This window comes from Globicephala melas, chromosome 16, assembly GCF_963455315.2.
Source record: "Globicephala melas chromosome 16, mGloMel1.2, whole genome shotgun sequence".
Classification (NCBI taxonomy): domain Eukaryota; kingdom Metazoa; phylum Chordata; class Mammalia; order Artiodactyla; family Delphinidae; genus Globicephala; species Globicephala melas.
The window spans coordinates 68,180,975-68,198,129 of record NC_083329.1 but is presented as its reverse complement, the minus strand read 5'-3'; the positions used below and the strand labels follow the sequence as shown (position 1 = coordinate 68,198,129).

The window sequence follows — 17,155 nt, the reverse complement described above, 5'->3', positions numbered from 1 at the left end:
GGAGGAGACACACACAGAATACTTAGTATTTCCACCATACAGATAGTGTGTAAATAACTTCAAGAGCATAGCAAAATGTAGTCAAAGTAGTTAGGAATAAAATAATTAGGAAATGAGGAGTTTGAGTATTTACTGTTTTGCTATTAATGTGTTTTATATATTTAAATTAGTTGATTGTAAGATATCCAAGAAATTGTTCCCATGCTTCTGTGGGGAAATAGACTGTTTCAAAATGAGAGAAGACTTTTACTTTGCATTTTCTACTTTATTCTATTTTTTAGATTACCTATGTTAAAAGTTTTAAGCAACAACAACAAAAACAGTATTTAAAAAGAAGCTCTCCAAAATATTTTCATGTGTGGCTAAGCTGGGGAACCAACAGTGGGTCTCAGTCACAGCTACCTACACTAAAAAATGCGTTTCTTGGTTCTCTGGCACCATAGAGCTGAATTCTGTGCTTAATCGCAGTGCCCAGTGCATTTTAACTATTTGTTTATGCTCTGTTATGTTCTTTCAAATTATGTGAGAAATCATTTTCCAAATGTATATGTTAGAATGTAAAGAAAAATAAGAGAATTAAGACTAGGAAAAATAGCAATCAAAATATAAAATAAAAATCTGGTGAATACAAGTACTATATAAATATGCCAAACTTAAGGCCCATCATATTGAACAACAGATTTTGCCTGTGAGCTTCCTGGCAATTAGTGGGGGCAGGGGGAAAGGAATAATATAATTCTCTTCAGAAGGAAGGGCATCATTTTCTCAAAGAAAGCTAAGCATTGCATTGTACTGAATTCCAAAGTAAATCTCACACATGAAATTTCATATATAGGGATATCAATATAATAAACAATGCCCTTAATACTATTCCCCTAGTATTTATAGCCATGGGTTTCACATGGCAGTTTCTTATAATATACTTCAAGTAAAAACAAGAATGTAATATTAAAAAACAACTCAGTTAAAGTGAATTTTCCCCCAAAGAAGATAGGTATCATGTTTAGGAATATAATCTGGTAGTCGAGCTTGATCCAAATTTAGAGTGACACCGCCTACAGAAATAAAGATTTAGAACAAGGATGGCAAAAAAAAAAAAAAATAGGCAAATAAGTCCACTTAGCTTCCGTCCTTTGTTGTGAGCTTATGTTGGTGCTGTGTTGACAAGGATTCGGAGACCAGGGTCAGCAGAAAAGATTGCAGTGAATGACTAGCAATTTCTCTCTTGGTCACAGAAATGAGTAGCAGAGAGACCTCTTCATGTTTGCCATCCTTACGCCAGGCTATTTTATGTACATTTCACTGGTCTTGGTCTTTAGTGTAAACTGGATTACAGACAGGTTGAGTTTGTTTTTACTCTTTGATGAGGGCCTGGAGAGTATTGTATTTTACGTTGCTCTTTGAGAGTGTACATGGTATCTATGTTCATTGTGACTAATCCTAACGAGTCTGGTACATCTATCTTTCATCATTCTGACTTTTCATCCTATGCTTTGTTTGTTTAATATTAGTTATCCCATTTTAGTTAATCTCTCGTCTCATTGAGTTTGTCCTTTAATGTAATAGAACACCATAATTTTTTTTTGTTTGGGAGCATGATTCTGAATGCAGTGGAATGAGGAGAATTTGCTGAATGAGTAACACCAGGTGCCAATGAGCATGGTCACGTTACGTATTAGCATTATATAGTTTATTATCAGCAATAAGCTGTTTGTAACGCTTCCTTTTAACAAACTACAATGTAAATTCTTTTCTATTATTAGAGCAGGAACTTGTAATCTAAAGACAATTTAGGGGGAATTAAAATAATTCTGAAATTAAATGTTAATATCATTAACTATAATATTTTGGGATGTTTTTCTCTTTTCATAGCAATTTATACACTGCATGATTGTTCTAATCCACATATTACCTTAAAAACACAGTTCATCTGTTGGACAAAATGCCTACTGACTCTCCTACTCTATTTCACCTGTTTGACTTTTTTTTTACCTTATTAAAGAAAATAGTCCTTAAATGGGTATTTCATACATTCCTTGTAAGAATATAAGATGATGTTACTTTCCTGAAGAGCAGTTTGGCAATATGTATCAAAGATCTTCAAAATCTCAGCCCGTTTGACTTAGCTATTCCCCTTCTAGGATAATGTCATTGGGAAATAGTGATTTTTAAGGGTGGATCTTGGAGTGAGAGTGCCCGGCTTTGAATCTAGCCAATAAGCTGTTATGGACCCCGGATTAATTTCTTAACTTCTGTAAGGCTCCGTCTTTTTTTTGTTTTTTTTTAATGTATTTATTTAATTTTTATTTATTTATTTTTGCCTGCATTGGGTCTTCGCTACTGCGCGTGGGCCCTCTCTAGTTGAGGCGAGTGGGGGCCACTCTTCGCTGCGGTGTGGTGCGCGGGCCTCTCATCGCGGTGGCCCCTCCCGCTGTGGAGCACTGGCTCCAGGCGCGCGGGCTTCAGTAGTTGTGTCACACGGGCTCAGTAGTTGTGGCTTGCGGGCTCCAGAGCGCAGGCTCAGCAGTTGTGGTGCATGGGCCCAGTTGCTCCACGGCATGTGGGATCCTCCCGGACCAGGGCCCGAACCTGTGTCCCCAGTGTTGGCAGGCAGACTCCTAACCACTGCGCCACCAGAGAAGCCCCAAGGCTCAGTCTTTTCATCGGTAAAATAGGTATGAAAATAGCACGTATCTCTAGGTGTTATTGTGAGAATTAAATGAAGTCATATACAGAAAGTGCTTAACATCCTGCTTAGTATAAAATGTTGATAAATAATTTCTGTTATTAGTAATCAGAGAAAGATTGTTCATCATAGCATTAATTAAAATAGTACACATACAGGAACGTATGATTTTCATTCATATGAAGGAATATTATACTATATAGTTGTTAAATGATGTTCTTAAAGAATATTTAAAGATATAAGAAAATGTTCATAATCTAACATTTAGTGGAAGGGCAGGACAAAAATCTATATGCTCTCAGATGTCAATTGATTGTTTTTAGTATTTTATAACATATTTATTAGAACATGTTTTTAAAATAGTCTTTAAAATGTTATGTCTTAAAATGTTTTTAAATGATTATAGAAAAAACTTGAAAAGATAATACCAAAATGTTAAGACTGGATCACTGTTAAAGATTCTTAAAACTAGGTGATAGGGATAGGGGGATTTATTTTATTAATACTATACTATTTGTGTATAACTTCATTTTTCATAATGTTTTTTAAAAGAATGACAAGAATAATAGATAAAAAAGGAAGTTTAAATCCTTGGAATTAGTGCTTTGTAATTTGTTTAAATGTAAATTAATTCTTGATCAGTGTTGTTATTTAACTATTATTGATGCATTTTTAAGGTTTTCAAAGAATTTGAGTGATATCAGACTTGTGAAACGTTTGATAAAAATTATAACAAATATACATAAACATATATTTGGAATAATCTTTACCAAAAAGAAAGATGGTTTATCCAATAATGGAATTACTTGTGTTTTTTTTTTTTTTTTTTTTGCGGTACGCGGGCCTCTCACTGTTGTGCCCTCTGCCGCTGCAGGGCACAGGCTCCAGACGCGCAGGCCCAGCGGCCATGGCTCACGGGCCCAGCCGCTCCGTGGCATGTGGGATCCTCCCAGACCGGGGCATGAACCTGTGTCCCCTGCATCGGCAGGCGGACTCCCAACCACTGCGCCACCAGGGAAGCCCCTACTTGTGATTTTTATTGTCTTTTTTATACTTTTCTACATCTTACAAAAATTCTACAAGTTCTTTTTAAAATCTTAATCGGAAAAAACGTTAATCAATTTTTTATGAAATGATGTTTAACTTTTATGCTTTAATGACATTAATTCTAGTATTGAAAGCACTTTTACTCGTTGCTTCTTAGACTTGCCTTTGAACATGATATAATTCTCTAAAACAATTTTGGTGAAGGATGGATTGTGTCGTACCATCTGTCCAGAAAATAGGTATTTCAAGTATTTTCCGTATATGAAAAATGATATAAGAACCGTCTTCACTACTACATTCCCATAAATTTTATTTCCTTTTTTAAATAGTGTTTTTCAACACAGCCAGTGTTCGTATAGGCAACTTTACCTTAGTGGGAGGGAAGGGTATTATGAGTATTTTGGCAAAGTTCTCGCGTCTGTAGGCAGAAATAAGACTAAGAGTAAATGAGTAGCTATTTCTTCCTACCTCTATAACTGAAATGATATTCAAATTTATAGGTCAGTTTTATTTGTAGAAAATACTCCCTTTATAAACCGTAAGTTTATCTTGTAGGTGGCCTTCTAAAATAAACTTTATTTGATTTTATACAGTGTGTGCTCATGCTTTGGCTTTATGCCTGACCTCCCAGGTTGCAAACATCTCCAGCAGAAGCCAATATTAAAGAAAATGAACCAAAAAATAACCTAGAAAATATTACAGATGTTAGTAATAAATTATCCAGTAATATTCACATTGGAGCCGTAATAAATTATAATATTAACAGTGGTGGTCCTTAAAAATTGTCCCACTATTCACTAAGACATTTAATCTTTCCATCGTTCCAAATGAAATACATTATTGTTTTCTACTCTTAACAAAAGTTAGGTGTTAGGGACGTTGTGTTTGTTCATTTGACTGTTTCTATTCAATACAGAGGTTAAAAAATAAAAGCAAAACACCTGTATGTATAGCATCAACTAGCACCAAACCTTACTATACGTGAGAAAATTATCTATTTTGGAAGTTGGTTATATATACATTAAAAAGTCAAATGATCTAAAATAGAGTATGCTAGGGACTTCCCCAGTAGCAGAGTGGTTAAGAGTCCGCCTGCCAATGCAGGGGACATGGGTTTGAGCCCTCGTCCAGGAAGATCCCTCATGCTGTGGAGCACCTAAGCCCGTGTGCCACAACTACTGAGCCTGTGCTCTGGAGCCTGCGAGCCACAACTACTGAGCCCGCGTGCCACAACTACTGAAGCCCATGCACCTAGAGCCCGTGCTCCGCAACAAGAGAAGCCACTGCAATGAGAGGCCCATGCACCACAGCGAAGAGTAGCCCCCACTCGCTGCAACTAGAGAAAGCCTGAGTGCAGCAACGAAGACCCAGCGCAGCCAAAAATAAATAAGTATTTAAAAAAATAAAATAGAATATGCTAAAGGCAAAATGACTAATCCTGACAAATTCTACAATTCACAATAAAAGTAATTTAGAAGTCTGTGGAGGAGGGTGGGATCTTGAAGCAAAAAAAGTGAATTAATTAAGCAAGAAAAAAAATGGAAGAAGTGGAGGGAGGATAAGGAGGGAAGGAGACATTGCAGGCAAAAGCACACACTGCAGGACTGAAGTAGAAATATCATACAGGAGGCATATTGAGGAAACCATGTTGAAACAGATGGTTTATATAAGGCAGTGGTTTTCATAATAACTTCTTATGAGCCCCTACATGGGCTTGTTGGCAAAGGGGTGAAGAGACCAGCTACTGAAGTCTTTAAGCAAGGTAGTAGAGTAGATCAATATTAGGAAGATTGATCCGACGCTGGAGCCAGAGGCTGTGTTGGGAAACCATTCAGTAAGTCAGATGAGATGGCAAGAGCCTAAATGTATCATTGGCCAGTGATTTGAAAATAAAAGAGGATGGATGTGTGGGTGCTCACCAAGGAAGAACCAACAGGACTGAGCTACAGATTGGATGGATGATGAAGCAGGGGAAGGAGGCGTCAAAGATCCATACACTGAGAGTGATGGAGAATCTCATGTTGAATTTAAATCCAGCGGTACTTGATTGCATGGGAATATGGAAGATAATATGTTGATTGTGTCCAAATTCTCAAGGGAAATACGAAGTGGATGGAAATGGCTAACTTGAATATGTAAACTATAACTGTGGTGGCTAACTTCGGGATTATACCTTAGGTCTGCAGTGAGGATGAACACATAGCAGACCTGAGAGTTGTATTCTTGTTTACACCTCAGGTCCTAAGGTAAATCGCTTTCTTAGAAGTCACTAAGCTGGAAAGCCTCTGTGCCTTGTGGGGTGCCTGTGTTAAACTGAAAAGCCCTAGGCTCTGTGGCACAGCTAAAAATCTCATATCCAGAGTCTGGGTATTGGCTTCTGGTGAAATAGCATTCACAGGGTAGTATCGTTAGGTAAGGCAGAGAATGTTTATCAAGTGGCTTCCAGGTGGTGAGGATAAAACCTGCAACAGGAGAAGACTTGGTATTCCTCTAACCTGGTTACACGAGCCCCAAACCCAGGGTTCAGCTTTGTGAAGGATAAGAAAGTCACCAGGGATTTATAGCCCATCCCCCTCCCCCAAGTAATCTGTAAGTAAACTAAAAAATCTCTCTTTATCTCTTATATAGAGATATAAATATTTACTTGCTCTCAGTGTAAGAATGCTTATTTAATATAAATGGAAACATTTATTTAATGTAAAAGTTCTTAAATATACAGTATGTGTTAAGGGCTGAATTATGTCCCCCTCGCAAAACTTGTATGTTGAAGTCAAAACTTGTATGTTGAAGTCGTAACCCGCAGTATCTCAGAATGTGACTGTATTTGGAGATAAGATCTTTAAAGAGGCAATTAAATTAAAATGAGGTATTTAGGGTGGGCCTGAATCCAATGTGATTGGTGTTCTTACAAGAAGAAGAGATTAGGACACACACATGGACCAAGGTATGACCACATGAGGACACAGTGAGAATGTGACCGTCTGCAATCCAAGGAGGAAGGCCTCAGGAAGAAACCAAATTTGCCAACACCTTGATCTTGGACTTCCAGCCTCCAGAACTATGAGAAAATAAATATCTGTTGTTTAAACCATCCAGTCTGTGATATTTCATTATGGCAGCCCTAGCAAACATAATACAGTATGTATTTCAGCAAACTTCATAAACAAAATTGAAAGATAACAATAACCTAGAAAAATATTGGCTAACATACAAAACACACAAAGAAGGGCCTCAAATCAACAACACTGTAGTAACAATGAGCACACCTAGCACCCAGATCTGGGTCTTAAATACCATCATCCAATAAAAGGAACCGAGGCTTCTTGGAGGAGTGGCTGATTCTAGGAATGCGACCGGAAGTACACAGTATGAGCCTGGCGCATTACGTGTAGTGCCAGAAAGTAACAAATTGCTAAAAAAAAAAGAAAGAAAAAATCCCTCACAATTATGGAGGTATGTCAAAGGGACACAGGAACTAACCGAAAGATGTCCCAATGTTCAAAGCTTTTGAGCAACAAAATAAAGTATTATTGGATCAATATCCAAAGTGTAAAATAAACCTATGAGTCCATATTGACATAAATACATTATTGAATAAATAAATAACTGGAGAAGAATAGACAAATCTCCCGTGCAGAAGAATTCCAAATAATTTATATAGCTACTCCACTCTCAAGGAGGTAGAGGGCAACTCCCCACTCAAGCGTGCCCTGTGCATAGTGACTTTCTTCCAAAGACTACAGCATGGAGGTGGTGGGAGTAAGCTTAAAGTTACCAAATCTAACACACACTACCTCAGCCTGGTGGTCAAGGTTAACATCAACAGTGATAAGCGATACTAATAGTATGTGCCCTTAATATGATGAGATGGAACTTAGCCTCTGTGATCTTCCTCCCCCAAACCCACACCTCAGTCTAATCATGAGAAAAACATCAGACAAATGCCAGTCGAGTAGCTTCCTACAGCGTAGTTGGCCCATATTCCTCAAAACTGTCAACATCAGGGACTTCCCTGGTGGCACAGCAGTTAAGACTCTGTGCTCCCAATGCAGCGGGCCCGGGTTCGATCCCTGGTCGGGGAACCAGATCCCACACGCACGCCTCAAATAAAAGTTTGCATGCCACAACTAAGGAGCCGGCTAGCCCCAACTAAAAGGAGCCCATCTGCTGCAACTAAGGAGCCTGCAAGCCGCAACTAAGGCCCAGCGCAACCTAATTAATTAATTAAAAGAAAACAAAAAACACATGGTATAAAAAAACCATCAAGATCATTTCCCGAGCAACGTCTGAGAAACTTACAGCCAAGAGGACCTAAGGAGGCAAGACAACTAAATATAATATGCTACCCTGGATGGGATCCTGGGACAGAAAAAGGATGCTAGGTAAAAACTAAAGACATCTGAATAAAGTTTGAACTTTAGTTAATAATATATTAATAATGATTTATTAATTATGGTAAATGTACCATACTGATGCAAGATGTTATTGATAGAAGTAACTCAGTGTAGGGTATTGGGAATTATCTATACCATCTTCCCAACTTTTCTGTAAAAATAAAACTATGCTAAAATACTCTTTTTTAAAAATAGATTAAAGAAAGAAAAGTAGACAACAGAGTATCATACACTCATGTATCAAAAAACCAGTGAACACTTGAGAAAAACTCATACTTACTGGTGCTCAGAAATGCGCATTAGAACATATAAGGCAATTATTTTTCTCCTATTTAGCTGGCAAACATTTTTTAAATGATGATACACACGATTGGCAATGTATAGGAATGCAAAGTGGAACTACTTCTCTGGAGGGCATTTTTGGTAATAAGTAGAAATGTGTGTACTCTTTGAAGCAGCAATATCGCAACCAGGAAGTGTGTATCAGTGTGCATAGAAATGTTTTTCACAGTATTATGTGCAATAGCAAAAATCTGGAAATTAACCAAAAGCCTATAAATATGGGACTGTTTAAATAAATTATGTGAATCTCAATGTGGAATGTAATGAAGGTATTAATACTGTAGACTAATATTTGAAGACAAAAAATTCCATGATATGTGAAAATGCCAATTGTAAACCATATAAACTGTGTCATTCCATCTCTATATCTGACACACACACACACCTTCTTGGATATGGAATTTGGTGAAATAATTGTAACAGAGAGCATTAAATTAAGTCCTATTAGTGATTGTCATTTTATGAATGCTTTAAGAGTTACTTTAGAATGGATAAAGATGTGGTGTGTGTGTAGTTTGCTTTTCTCAGTGGATTTAGTTTATACACAAAGTTTTCATACACATTTACACTGTCATACGTTCTCCATGTACTTGCTACTTTTCTATTAGGTGAAATTTTCATGAGCTGTTAAAAGCATTATTATGTTTGATTAGTCCTCTTGTACTTTTTACTTTTAGGTTGGTGTTTGGAATGCTTTATCCTGCATATTATTCATACAAAGCTGTGAAAACAAAAAATGTGAAGGAGTATGTAAGTATAGTTTTGTGAGTGATCAATTCTAGTTGAATGTATCCATTATATACAATACTAGAAAAACTGCCATTATTTTAGAAACAGCTGGAATAATGTTTTGGGTTAAAAATGTGATATAAATGTAATAAAGTTAGTCTTTTTTTAAAACTAATTTTGAATACAATTGCAAAGTGGAGTTTCAAAAATAGTTTGCTGTCAGTTGGCATTTAAATAAGTATGATCCCCAAATGAGTAACTGGATCTCTTATTCATTCAGACTTTAAGTCCCAGTAAAATAAGAGGTTGGGAAATTGTCTGTTTTTTAGTCTTGTAAATGGATAGGTACACCAAGAATATCTCTCTGGTCCCAAAACCTTTTTTCTTCCTTCATAGTTGTTTTGTCCCTTTCTAATTGATTTAAATACACAGATACCTCATGACTACTGACAATTACAATCTTTTTTCTTCTTGAATCATACTGTATTTGTAATGATTTCCTCTTCAGTCATCAATGTTTCTTTTCTCTTTTACTTTCCTCTTCCCCATTCCTTAACTGTTTTTTTTTTTAATTTCACTAATTTTTAAAATTTTCTTCCTTTCTTTATTATTCATTCATTTATTTACACATTTCTGTAAGTTCTCCCTCCCAATTTTATCCATAATGTTCAATGGTAAATGGGCTTCCCCACCTATAAATCCTGGCATAAGTTTACTATTTGTGATGAAGGGAATTTTCAGAGAATAGCAAAAGCATAGCTTATGAGTGGTTAATCAACAGGGGTAAGCAGTCAACACTGAGAACTGCACATCAGTAGCAGTGGTTCTTTTTTTAATTGAGGTGACATTCAGGTAACATAAAACTAACCATTTCATAGTGAACAATTGGTGGCATTCACAGTCTTGTGCAAACACTACTTCTATCTACTTCCAAAAGATTTTTCATCACTCCAAAATAAAACAACATACCCGTTAAGCAGTTACTTGTCACACTGCCCCTGCCCCCCAGCCCCTAGCAACCACCTGTCTGCTTTGTTTGTATGGAATCTGGGTATTTCATATAAACTGAATCATGTAATATGTGACCTTTTGTGTCTGGCTTCTTTTTACCTAGGATGTTTTCAAGATTCATCCACATTATATCATGTATCATTATTTCATTCCTTTTTATGGCTGAGTAAAACTGTATGCACATAGAACATTTTGTTTCTGCATTTATCCATTGACATACAACTGCATTGTTTCCAGCTTTTTAGTATTACGAATAGTGCTGCTATAAACATTTGTGTACAAGGCTTTGTTTGAGTATCTAATTTCAGTTCTCTTGGATATATAGCCATGGTTCTTTACAAGGGATCTTGGATGGTAGCCTTGTCATCCAACTTATTGAATGACCAGAGAACATATTCTTTATTCTATTTGTTCAAGGTAGTTTGTTCTTGTATTTTGATTAGGTGGAGGCTCTGAAACCTTTAGAGCTAACCCATCCTATTGAACATTTATATTCACTTTTTATCTTCTGTATAAAACTAATTTTGAAGTAAAGTATATACAAATTAATTAGAATGGTGGAATATACCTAGCAGAGGTAGAGAGGTTATTCAGTTGAGCTCTGAAATTTTTCTGTCCTTTTAATATATATATTTATCTCTTGGATCTAAGATTGGTGCAGTCTTAAGAGATGGAACCACATTAAGTCCTAGTAATTTAAAGTAATTGTTAATGGCTTGAAAGGCCATGTATTAATAAATAAATTCTTCAAATATTGTTTTATGGTACTGACATACTTTAGTTTTTAGAAACAAGCAAGTTTCTTCAGTTAACAGTGGTTCTCAAGCTACCTGTGGTATAGGACCAGTTTGGGATTTTTTGTTTTCTTTTTAAATAATTTCCATTAAGTCATAGACAAATACTTTTTAAAATAAAATTTAAAAATAATTACTAGAAAAATGAAACGAAACCCCAAGAACATACGAAATACAGCCCCAACTTTTTTTTTCTCTTTTTTTTTGTGGTACGTGGGCCTCTCACTGTTGCGGCCCCTCCCATTGCGGAGCACAGACTACGGACGCGCAGGCTCAGCGGCCATGGCTCACGGGCTCAGCCGCTCCGCGGCATGTGGGATCCTCCCGAACCAGGGCACGAACCCGTGCCCCCTGCATCGGCAGCGGACTCTCAACCACTGTGCCACCAGGGAAGCCCCCAACTTTTTTTTATTATTAGATTCAGTAGACCTGAAATTACTGACAATTTTGTATTTAAAGCAAAACAGCAACAATTCACAGCCTTGCGCTAGTCCATAGACAACACTTTGCCTTACGGTGTCATATTTGAATTTAATTGGAATTCTCTTTTGAAAGATAAAAATAAGAGTTGCTCTTCATTTCCAAACACCACGAAAATATGAGCTGGGAGTATACAACTGGCTAGTACTTAATAATTGTACTGGCCAAAACAGTGATCCTTATTTGAAATGTTTATGATACTATTATTAAATGAGATCCTTTTTCTGAACCTAATTAATTATATAGTTGAAGTACATGGTGATATGTTTCTCAACTCTGGGTCCATCTTACCTATAGAGTATTATACACCCAGGGTAAACAATAACTGGTAAGCCTCTGTGTGTCTTTGTGTACCTATTTCTGCTTGAGGTATTCTCCTATCTTCCTTCCCAAATGTGCAATGTTTTTGTTGGGAAAAAAAGTTAAGTACAAGTTGAAAATGAAGCTCTAATAATATAAGGGTATTATCAGCAGGCACACAAATAACCATCTCCTAAAATAAAAGGTAAGTTAGCAAGAAGAAATATAAAGGTATTCATAACAAATTATAATAAAAAGAAACAGACCCGTTATGTCTTAATTAATGCTAAAAGGGCAGAAAATATGGTGTTATTTAGGTGTTGGTCTAAGAACCATTATAAAAATATTAGTCTATTTCTTACTATGCGTCAATTTAACTTTATTAATGTTAACTTTTAAGGACTTAAAAACATGGATTTGTGAGTTTTATCCCTTAATGCAACACTCAATTTTTATTACTAGATTGGTCTATAAATTTTTATTACTAGATTATTTTATAAATTTGGGATTAATAAGAATGGTCTAACCCTGAAATTTTTTAATTTATTCATTCATTTAATTTTTGGCTGCATTGGGTCTTCGCTGCTGCACGCGGGTTTTCGCTAGTTGCTGAGAGCAGGGGCTACTCTTTGTTGTGGTGCGCGGGCTTCTCATTGTGGTGGCTTCTCCTGTTGCGGAGCACAGGCTCTAGCCACACGGGCTTCAGTAGTTGTGGCACACGAGCTTCAGTAGTTGTGGCTCTCAGGCTCTAGAGCACAGGCTCAGTAGTTGTAGCACACAGGCTTAGTTGCTCCACGGCATGTGGGATCTTCCTGGACCAGGGCTTGAACTTGTGTCCCCTGCATTGGCAGGCGGATTCTTAACCACTGCACCACCAGGGAAGCCCCCTAACCCTGAAATTTTAATTCTCCTTCATAAGTTAAAGATAAAGTAACCTATGGAAGAGAATCTATTAACATTCTTATTCAAACTGATGAAAAAACTATAAGACTTGACATGTACTGATATACATACATATCTGCGTATATGCTTATTTGGAGATATACTTCACCTATTGCCTTGCACAGCTTTTACAGAATAACTCATAAACAAAGTTAAGAATTATCTATACATAATCTTGCTACAGTATTACAAATCTGGAAAAAGATTTTTGTTGTTGTTGGCAAGTACCAATGGCAAGGGCCAATTTGTTGTTGACACTGCGATGGAGCAAAATCAACAAGGGAATTTTTTTTTCTAACCTTATATCATTAAGATTTCTAGTATCTCTTTCCTATTCCAGCCCCAGAGCATATTATATCACTTTTAGGGTCATTTAAAAGCCTTTTTTTATCTATAGCCTGTTCTTTTCCGTTTTTTAAGGAAGTTTTTAGCATTTTTGAATATTAACCAGGGTATCTGAAAGTCTTAATTATCTTGGAAAGAACATCAAGGAGCTAAAGCTTCTAAGAATGTCCAGGTGTTCCCCTATTCAAAGCTATCCTCAGTAAGGGATTCAACCCCAAGATGTAACTGCTGAGACTTAAATGCTATTATTGGAAAAAGTTTTCTTAACCATCCCTTTGGGAATATCAGAATCATGAGTAATTGAAGAGAAACTAGAAAGGCAGGTGGCTGGCATTGGTTTGATTATTGCATGGTAATCAACTCTGCTTCACAAATTAAACGAGAGCTAGAGCGATCGCAAAAATAGACACCGAAACAGGAAAGGCAGGAATCTGCTTTTGACAAGGAAATTTGATACAGCTCTAGAGACCTCCTGGTGACCTAGTTGTCTGCCATCAAGTCTGCTGAAGAGACTAAGCAGATATAATACTAGAAAGATAACATCTTACATTTATATAATTTCCTCCCAATTTCAAAATACTTTTGTATATTACTGTTTCCAATTGCTACTATAACAATTACCACACACTGGCTTAAACCAACACAAGTGTATTCTCTTACAGTCTCTGAGGTCAAAAATCTGAAATGGATCCACAGCTACATTCCTTGGTGAGGCTACAGGGGAAAATTAGTTTCCTTATCTTTGCTAACTTCTATAGGCTGCCCACACTCCTTGGCTTATGGCTGTATGCCTCCATCTTCAAAGCCAGGAACACTTGACTGAGACCTTCTCAAGCTGCCAACTCTCTGGTTCTCCCTTCTGCCTTCCTCTTCCACTTATACAGACTCTGGTGACTACACTGGATTCACCTGAGTAATCCAGGCTCCTCTCCCAGTCTGAGGGTCAGCTGATTAGCAAACCTGAATTCCAACTGCAGCCTGATTTCTCCTTTAACACACAACCTGACATATTCGTAGGTTCCAGGGCTTAAGACGTGGGCATCTTTGTGGTGGGGGACATTATTCTGCGTACTACAATATCTCACTGGCCCTCACTACAACTCTATAAAGTAGTAAGGAATATTAGAATATTATAGGCTCAGTGAAGTGAATTAACTTGCCCAGAGTCAAGTGGATCATTAAGGCAGGAATGGTACCAGATTAGAAAAGTAAATGAGGATTCTATCTTCACGAAAAAGTTGAAAGAGCTTTCACAACCAGCCAGTGAATATGCCTCTGATTAATTCCAAGGTAGATCTTCAGGGGCCACAATTGTATGGATATTTTCTAAGAAGAGCAATGAGGCAGCTTAACCAGTACTAGGGCAGGACCCATAAGCATCTAAATCAACCGTGATCAAAATGGTTAAAGACGAAACGGGAAGTTTTTGAAAGCTCTATATAGTCTTGGCAGTTCTTTAAATATTTCCAACCTAAATTTACTTCCGACAAAAAAAATTTTTTTTTAAAGTGTTTTACTAAAGGTAGCAAATCTTTTTCTGGATGGTCTGGTGTTTTTTTTTTTTTTTGGCCGACAAAAATTTTGAATATCATTTTCTTGCTGAGTCTCACCTAAACTTAGTCATCCAATTTTACCTCTGACTTATAGAAGTTTTATCAAAACTCTGTTCTCACAAAGTTCTCTTGTATGGTAATCCCATCCAAATTTGCTTTGTATATGGTAGTTTCTTAGTAAAATTAACCTTCTTAAAATTCGCCTGTTATATTTTTAATACTCTTTTATACTATCTGTATTGTATTTTTTATATGTGTTTGTGTTGGTCTTCCCCACCAGATAAGCTCCATAGAGAGTTCTGTTGCTTTGTTAATTGCTATATTCCTGTACCTAGAACAGTACATGTTACATAGCAGGTACTCAATATTTTTTTAATGAGTGAATAAAAGAAGAAAGAAGAGTTGACTTCTAAGTATATAAGAAATATTAAATAGTGTTTCAAGAGCATGTACGTTTCTTAAGTGGATTAGTCTAGTTACTCAGCTTTGATTCTACTGGGTTAAGTAGTACACAGTCCAATCTGACTTATCCCTAAACCCAGTTACTTTGTCGTGTTTGGTTGTTACCTAAATTCTACTGATATCTACTTCAAAATTATTTTCAGAAAGCAAACATTTTTTATTAATTTACTTCTTCGAACTGTAACTACTACCATTCCCCTTAAGCCTGCAAATAGTAGATTGCACCTGATAAAACAGATGCTGTATTCAAATCAAAACAAATGGAAAGTGCTGTGTATTTTGGCAACCTTCCTTTCTTCCTTTGCCTATTTTTAAAACGGAGCTTTCCTAGGATATAATTTCCTGTGTAGTGTGGCTGATATGGCCTACTTAAAGTCTTGCAGTCTTGCAGTAATTGAAATGTAAACTCACTGAAGAATTAGAATGGTTTTGCAAATTTTTTCAAGCTTATACTGTCTCATGACTTGAAAATAGAGTGTTTACTTCCAAGTCGTGTATAATTGCTGTCACTTTTCTAGGAAAACAATGTTCTTACTCTAAGAATGTTGGAGAAAGAGGCAATGAAAAAGACTGGCTAAAAGCACTTACAAATCAGAATCAGACATTTGGTCCTGAGATTTACTATGAGCAAGAACAAAGAACAGGGAAAACTCTGGGAGATTACTTTTTTTTTTTTTTTCCCCCGGTACGCGGGCCTCTCACTGTTGTGGCCCCTTTCCATTGCGGAGCACAGGCTGTGGACGCGCAGGCTCAGCGGCCATGGCTCATGGGCCCAGCTGCTCTGCGGCATGTGGGATCTTCCCGGACCAGGGCACGAACCCGTATCCCCTGCATATCGGCAGGCAGGCTCTCAACCACTGTGCCACCAGGGAAGCCCTGGGAGATTACTTTTTTAAAGGCCCTCTAAAACACTGTTGACTTGGCTTTTGAAAGTGACCTAATTTGTGACTGAATATTTGGGTGATATGAAAGTGGTCAAATATGCTACATGCTAGTTCTACAGTTCTTGTCAGTTGGTAAAATCTGAAGTTGTTTACTAATTCTGTCTACTAGATAGAAGTTTGTCTACTAGTTATAAGGGAAAAAACATAGTGAAAAAACATAGTAAAGAACTTTCCTTTATTGTCAAAAGTGCTCCCCAGGCATCTTTTCATATTTTGGATTAAAAATACTCATTTGATTAAAAGGTTTTAATAATTTGGGGAGTGTAAAGATTAACTCACTGATTAAAGGGGGATTTTTTTTTTAATTTTTTGAAAATTAGTTTTGTCAGGGCCACATTCCTGTTTATTTTCTTTTCTGATCTACTTTTAATTTAGTTTTTGCTTTTATCAAAGCTGTACTTATTTATAATTTTTAAATCAAACAGTTGTCCAAGGCTTATTATGAAAAACTGTAGTTCCCCACCCTCCTCATCCCTATTTCTGACTCTAGAGGCAACTACTTTGAATTCTTTTATCCAGATCCTTTAGTATTTATTTCCACATCTAAATACATGCTCATATTGCTGCTTCTTAATTTTTCAGAGGGATCTCGTCAGTTGACTTCCTTCTATTAAAGATGATTCAGTAGTTACCCAATGTCACTGTATACTTGCATAATTTCCCTGTAGCCTCCCAGTGTCATTAGGTTGTAATTTGGGTTGGATCAGTATTCAGTCTTTACATTATTGAGGCTAAGTTAGAAAGAAGCAATAGAATATAAAGAACCATCTAGAACCAGGCTGCTTTTCTTATCGTCTTGGCCCTATCCCTTACTAGCTGTATCTTTAAACAAGTTTTTATTTATTTATTTATTTGGCTGTATCGGGTCTTAGTTGCGGCATGCGGGATCTTCATTGCAGCATGCGGGCTTCTCTCTAGTTGTGGCGAGCAGGCTCCAGAGCACACAGGCTCAGTAGTTGTGGCACGCAGGCTCTAGAGCGCGCGAACTTAGTTGATCCGCGTCATGTGGGATCTCAGTTCCCTGACCAGGGATTGAACCCACGTCCCCTGCATTGGAAGGAAGATTCTTCTTCTTTTTTCTCTCTTTCTTTTTGCGGTACGCGGACCTCTCACTGTTGTGGCCTCT

At 37.0% G+C, this 17,155-nt stretch overlaps 1 protein-coding gene across 4 annotated transcripts in view; it reads left to right on the top strand.

Moving 5' to 3' along the window:
* Positions 1 to 17,155, top strand: part of REEP3 (receptor accessory protein 3) — a 100,198-nt gene that overhangs the window by 37,551 nt on the left and 45,492 nt on the right. For 3 of the 4 annotated variants that reach the window (XM_030848219.2, XM_030848217.2, XM_060286518.1), the window contains exon 2: positions 9,147 to 9,219. The exons of the other annotated variant lie outside the window; for it this stretch is intronic. In XM_030848219.2, coding sequence (XP_030704079.1) covers positions 9,147 to 9,219 — 73 coding nt within the window. The remainder of the gene's footprint in view (positions 1 to 9,146; positions 9,220 to 17,155) is intronic. 4 annotated transcript variants of the gene reach the window in all.